Source organism: Notothenia coriiceps, unplaced genomic scaffold (assembly GCF_000735185.1).
Source record: "Notothenia coriiceps isolate Sejong01 unplaced genomic scaffold, NC01 NC01_scaffold00000339, whole genome shotgun sequence".
NCBI lineage: Eukaryota > Metazoa > Chordata > Actinopteri > Perciformes > Nototheniidae > Notothenia > Notothenia coriiceps.
In genome coordinates, this window is record NW_011333040.1 from 15,915,435 (window position 1) to 15,921,744 (window position 6,310).

At 40.0% G+C, this 6,310-nt stretch overlaps 2 protein-coding genes across 4 annotated transcripts in view; one reads left to right on the forward strand and one right to left on the reverse strand.

The window, feature by feature from the left end:
* The window catches only part of trappc2l (trafficking protein particle complex subunit 2L), a 3,045-nt gene extending 2,249 nt beyond the window's left edge, over positions 1–796 (reverse strand). Inside the window, exons 1-2 of one of the 2 annotated variants that reach the window (XM_010773063.1) lie at positions 685–796; positions 242–414 (exon numbers count right to left, since the gene is read on the reverse strand). In XM_010773063.1, coding sequence (XP_010771365.1) covers positions 242–414; positions 685–717 — 206 coding nt within the window. In that variant the 5' untranslated portion in view covers positions 718–796. The remainder of the gene's footprint in view (positions 1–241; positions 415–684) is intronic. The other variant, XM_010773071.1, reaches the window with a different exon arrangement.
* A 393-nt stretch (positions 797–1,189) lies between these two features.
* galns (galactosamine (N-acetyl)-6-sulfatase) overlaps positions 1,190–6,310 on the forward strand; it is a 23,616-nt gene continuing 18,495 nt past the window's right edge. Inside the window, exons 1-7 of one of the 2 annotated variants that reach the window (XR_798522.1) lie at positions 1,190–1,352; positions 1,861–1,984; positions 2,563–2,637; positions 2,776–2,878; positions 3,577–3,720; positions 4,515–4,581; positions 5,326–5,453. Coding sequence is in view for 1 of the 2 variants with exons in the window: in XM_010773047.1 (XP_010771349.1) it covers positions 1,224–1,352; positions 1,861–1,984; positions 2,563–2,637; positions 2,776–2,878; positions 3,577–3,720; positions 4,515–4,581; positions 5,326–5,453 (770 nt within the window). In the remaining variant the exon portion in view is untranslated. The remainder of the gene's footprint in view (positions 1,353–1,860; positions 1,985–2,562; positions 2,638–2,775; positions 2,879–3,576; positions 3,721–4,514; positions 4,582–5,325; positions 5,454–6,310) is intronic. The other variant, XM_010773047.1, reaches the window with a different exon arrangement.

Consider the following 6,310-nt stretch of genomic DNA (forward strand, 5'->3'; position numbering starts at 1 on the left):
ACATACCCATATCTAGTTCACCAGTCAAGGATATTCGTTTTTCCTGTTGGAGTCTATTTACAGAGTTCACTGATTAAGACCCCGATAGTTAAAGGAGTAAGGTATCTTTGATTAGTAAAGATGTGTACATGTGTTTAGGGGTTGACAATTGTGTTTAAAGGGTACATATCCTTGGACCACAGTCTAGATTGATGATCTAATAAATAGAAAAGTCCCTTAACCTGTTGAGACACAAGGATACACTTTGTAGTCTTCAGTGGGATAGAGCAGACCCAGGTACAGCTCTCTCTGGTCCCCTAAAGATTTGCCCACAGCAGAGATCTTCTCTTCCACCACATCCAGGGAGGTGTGCACGGTGTAGTGAAACTTCAGCTCATTTTGGGTGGGCACACTGCGGATATACAGCGGGTAGTTCTGGGAGAGGACAATAAAGAGTACAGTCACATAATAAGCTTCCATTTAAAAACTCAACCATGTCGACGTAGATGCAGCAAATTCTACACCTAAAGAATAATGCTAATGTTGTTAGCTCTGTCGGTGTCTTTCAACCTGCTAGACATTCTGGTTTACACAGAGAGCTGACATTTTCTTCGAGACAATGATAAGTAGAAAAGATAAAACATCTTAGCATTAAAAAGCAGAATACAAATAGAACCTGGAACATTTAACAAAAGCAATCATTACCTCTTTTGCGATGACTGATATGCACACCGCCATGTTAGCTTTCCTTCTCTGATCTGTGAGGCGCTGTCACGTGATACGCTGCATTCAGAAGCTGGTGAAAAAGTGGAAACACGATTTGACTTGCCTATGTGGTTCTTATATTTTATATCATATAATACATTTTAACCATGATATGCAAAATACGTTTTTCATTTACATATTTGATACCCTTTTTATTGTATTTATAAATGTATTTGTTACATGGTTCATTATTCATTTCGACCGATATCTAATCCCATCGCGCACGTACATTTATCAGAAGGTCCTGAATGCATCACATGACGTATATATTTTTTAGTTTTGCTATTAAATCCTTATACCCAAGTCCACCATACGCGTTAACAAATTAAGGACATAATTGCCAATAAAGCTTAAAGCAATCTCAAACTTAAATGACTGAAGCAAAAACACAAAATAATTTCTGTGTGTGTATGCGCAAGCGTTGCGCTGAAGTTGCCGCACGAAGACAAACAAAGCACATCCTAGAAGTTGCTGCTCATATGACTGCAGCTATGCGAGTGATGTCTTCTCTAACTCTTACTCTATTTTTTTCAATAATATGTTGTTCCTTGACAGAAAATATATCAAATACATCATCTCCAAACATAATCATCATGCTCATGGATGACGTAAGTTATGTCTTGTGTTTTGAATGTGTTATTGTAACTTTAGTTACCCTCTTTCTTACAAGTCATTTGTTTTCTCTCTTTCTCTTTCTGTTTTCGGTAAAGGTATTTGTTTTCCTTCTGTCTCTGGGCTTTCAGAACTAGTAGCAATTGTCCATGTACTGTAGCCTACATCTCATTGATCCTTGATGCCTGTGAACAGTATAGTGTGTGCTTTAATGTATGCTTTCTTTTTCTGAAAGGGATATACTAAGTTCTTATAAGTAAAAGTAGCAATACCAGTAAAGAAACTCTGTACGTAAGTCTGTAAGTAAGAGTCCTGCATTTAACTTCTTACATAAGTACAACATTGTAAGCATTAAAATATAAATAGCAAAATAATCCTGGAAATATAATGTACTTTAGTTAAGTCCTTTAGTAAATGTACTTCGTAACATTCCACCACTGCTTTCTGTGTGTCTGTATATATGTGTAAGGAGGATGTGTCAATAAACTTCCCTCTGCACTTCAGATGGGTTGGGGGGACTTGGGGGTGTTGGGTCAGCCCTCTAAAGAGACCCCCAACCTGGATGCCATGGCTGCTCAGGGCATGCTGTTTCCAAATTTCTACACTGCCAACCCGCTCTGTTCCCCATGTGAGTCAGCAGCTCTATGTTGTAATATAGAAGCTAACAGGATGTTAGAACAATGCCAGTCATAATCACTACTTCCTTCTATCTCTACTTGCTTTTATTGTCACATTATCAAAATGTTCGAATAGCACCTGATATATGAAAGAACCTCAAAAAAATAAGCTTGCACCTCATCTCATTTAAATACAACATACAGAACAAAGTACACTACTTACAGTTATTACATTAACTATTGTTGAAAAGGGAGTTTGTATTTTGTACAAAAAAGGTTAATAAAAAAGTACAGATAATGTATTACAAATGCCAGTTTGACAAGCTGTAAAGGTAATTTGCTTATTTTTTTGATTGAATTGTGTTCATTGGGGTTGCACTTGACAGCAGTGATCATTGATTATAATTAAGATTTTAATAGCAGTTGATAAAATAATGGGTATTGGTATTTGAGTTGTTACAAAAAACCCAATTTCAAAAGCTTAACGTATCAACATACTATTCAGATGCATGCCAGAGCATTATGAAAACAAGGGGGGAAAAGCATTTGGATCATCATAATGAACTTTTTTTCCCATAATTTACAACAGCCAGGGCTGCTCTTCTCACCGGGAGGCTGCCTGTCAGAAACGGTTTCTACACCACGAACGGCCACGCCAGAAACGGTACACTTGCAGTATATCCAAACTGTGTAAATTATCCAGCTGCAAATGATTTCCTGCAGGTTTTCTCATTACTATAATGTACAGTGTGCAGTTAAGTCACGGAAAGTTTTGTACACTAAACTCTGACCTTTTTTATAGCATACACACCACAGGAGATAGTGGGAGGAATCTCCAAGGACGAGATTTTGTTACCCCAGATAATGAAGAAAAAGGGCTATGTCAGCAAGATTGTTGGCAAGTGGTGAGCTCTTTATCTTTTGTATTCCACGTTTTTAGAGGTTTCTGAACTTTTAGAGGTTGCAGTATGTTGATGACCATCCTTGATGGTGCCATGGAATAAATGCCTCGCATTACAGGACCGAGGCTATACTTAAAGCTGGGCAGGCAGCTTTGGAAAAGCCAGCAAAACTAAGCTACATTTTTTAAAGTATCCAAACGTTTGTTTATATTTATTGATTGCTGTCATCTGGAAAGAGAATTTGAAAAAATATAACAAAAGATTATTCCAAAATAACTTTCCTACTCTAGCTTTAACATTACTGATGAACATTCTTTCCACAGTCTTTAATCATTTAGTTTTTATCTCCACTAAGTTTCTTTGCAGTAATGCAACCAGGCATGCTTACTTATCCTCAAAATGTTACTACCAATCACACAGCTTTGCAGACCTGTCTTAAAGTTTCAAACCTCTGCAAAAGGTTTAAAAGGTCTGCATTTAGGTCCTAAATTGAATTGAATAGAAACCAATCAGAGCCATAATATAGTCATTTGCGGAAAAAACATGAATTTAAGTATGTTGCGCGTTTCGAAAAAAAAGATTTGTAGTGGCAAAAGAACAATTGGTTTGTAGTAGAAGTCCACATTTACAGTAAACATGCAGAATGGTCCTTCAGTCTCATTGATCTTACAGTGTATGAGTTCACTTTGTTTGTCACTCAGGCATCTGGGCCACAGACCGCAGTACCTGCCTCTGAAGAATGGTTTTGATGAATGGTTTGGTGCACCAGACTGCCACTTTGGCCCTTACAACGGCAGCATCAGACCCAACATCCCCGTCTACAACAACTCTGAGATGCTTGGCAGGTAGGATAACACACAAGCACTCAGATATGCATAACAGCAGACAGAAACCGAGGCTGAAAATCTATAAAAATCTTCATTCCACCTGACTCAGTGGAATAGCTTGGCTGTCTGCTTCTCTGGATGAGTTGGGTGTCTCCCCTCCTCTTCTTCCTCTGTACCAGCTGTGCTTGTGTATTCCATTTTCCGCCCATTTGTTTTCCCCAAAACAGCCATATGTGTATTCAGGGTCATTGGAACTGGCAGCCGGGCGTGTTTTTCGCTTAGCCGTGGGTTTAATCAGCATTGCTTACCTGGGCCCTGGACAGACAAACACACACACATAGACACGCATACTCACTGAAACACACAAGCCCTCATGAGACGGCAGGTTGCGTTGGCTGTGTGCGAGGACACCTGGAGGAAGTGAAGCGTAAGAAAGAGAGATGCCTGTCACTGCCTCCCTGCTTGCTGCGCCACGCTTCAGCAACACCTCATAACAGTTCCCTCTGTTCAGATCTGCAGAGACTCCCCAGATATGTCTTTCACCAAAATCTCCTGCAAACACAGTCCGCAAGAGGGAAATTTGCTTCTGTTGTCGACCGTAATGATATTGTCTGCGGTAGTCTAGGTCAATTTAGAGGGAGATTGAAAGCCTTGACAATACAATCAGGTTGCTATGAAAGAGTTATTTTATGCGGTTGAATGAGCAGTGGAGAAATGGCATGGTGTGGGGACAGCAGCTATTCAGATGGGATAATGGCTAAATAAATATGAAGGTTTATTTAATAAATAATAGCAACCCACTTGTTTTCCAGATACTACGAGGAGTTTAAGATTGACAGGAAAACTGGAGAGTCCAACCTCACACAGATGTACCTGCTGGTAAGTTAAGGCTCACAACACTTCAGTGGAGTATTTCAGATAAACCAAATTCTGTTTCAAAGTTTCCTCTGTAAAGTCATTATTAGAACATAATGAAAGTCACTATATATTTATGGTCTACCATAGAAGAATGGTCTTTTGTTCACCAGAACATAAAAGCACAAAAAAGTGAATCATCTATTTAACCAATTTTAAAGCTCAATTAAAGCCTGATTTTGGCCTTTGATCATTGCCATGCTTTTCACCGGCAGAAGTGGATTGTTGACTTTTGCGCACTCTGTTTGATTATCCCTGCTGCCTACGTCTGTCCCTCCTATTCAGTTTATAAAGGGATCAAAAGCAGCATGCAGAGACGCGCTGCATGCTTGAGAGGCGCACTCTGCAATCACAAGAAGAAGATGGATCTGTCAAATAGAACTTTGTAAAGCTCCTATTAGTATGCTTTTTGTGATCAACAATTTACATTTTAGAACAGTACGAAACAAAGACGCAGCCCTGAAAATAGGTGGCAACTATTCCCAGGTGCAGTACCAAATAGACTACAGAAATCAATATTTTATGCCTTTTTCGAAAATAAAAGTCTCAGTAGACCTATTATTAATGTTGTTGAGGAAACAAAGGCACAACATGTTTAGATGTAGTATGTAGAGGAAAAAGGGGTTATTTGCTGACAACTGTATTGTGATTCAAGTAAGCCATTTAACATCTGCACTGACAGACTCTCCCACCCTCCGCCCTCTACAGGAAGGTGTTGACTTCATCCGCCGTCAGACAGAGGCCCAGCGGCCCTTCTTCCTCTACTGGGCGCCCGACGCAACTCACGCCCCTGTCTACGCCTCCAAACCCTTCCTAGACCAAAGCCAGCGAGGCCGGTACTTTATATCCTACTGTACATTACTGACTTATTGTCCAGCAGAGGAATAAGGTTATAAACTAGAGAATGCAATTCCTGAAGAAATTGCTAGTGGGAATGCTTTATGCTGAAAAGCTGACGCTAAACTGCTATGCTGAAATGTAATGTGTAAGAAGAAAGTGAATAATTTAGATTGAAATGATACATGAACACTGGGGGCTTGAATGTGTGATAAGAGAAGAAAAGAAAGTAAAAAAGCTTAGAAAAGCAGCAGAATATTTGAACTGCAAACTTTTGAACTAACTTGATGGTGAATGATCTGTCGCCATGCCAACGGCATTTGATGACATCCCATAATAGCTTAGATGCATTGATGGCTGCATCGTTACCAAACCTGTCATTTGGAGCATTTTCACTGAAGTTATGAAAAAACCGTGTTTCATGGCGAGCATTGTGTTGCCATGGCAATGGCACTTGAAGAAATCTCAAAACCGTCCCGTAGATGCCTTCACGGCTGGACTGTTAGGTGAAGTTTGAGCACTTTTTGAACATTTTCATAGGAGTTATAGCGACATCATGTTTTATGGCGAGGGATAAAAGAAATAATTGACATAGAGCTGTTGAGGGCTGGACCGTTAACCATTATCTGAAGTGTAGTGCTGTTTTGACCTTTTCATAGCGTTACGCAACATCGTGTTTATGGCGAGGGCATGCGTTCCCATGGAAACGGCAATATGGTGAGAGGTCAGCATTTGACGTAGAGCTGTGAGGCACGGAGAGGTGATACTACAGGTGAAGATTTTGCAGGACGACCGGACCATGTCCATTGGAGCTACAGCGACATCCCGCTGTCTTCATGGCGAGGGATGCGTTTCT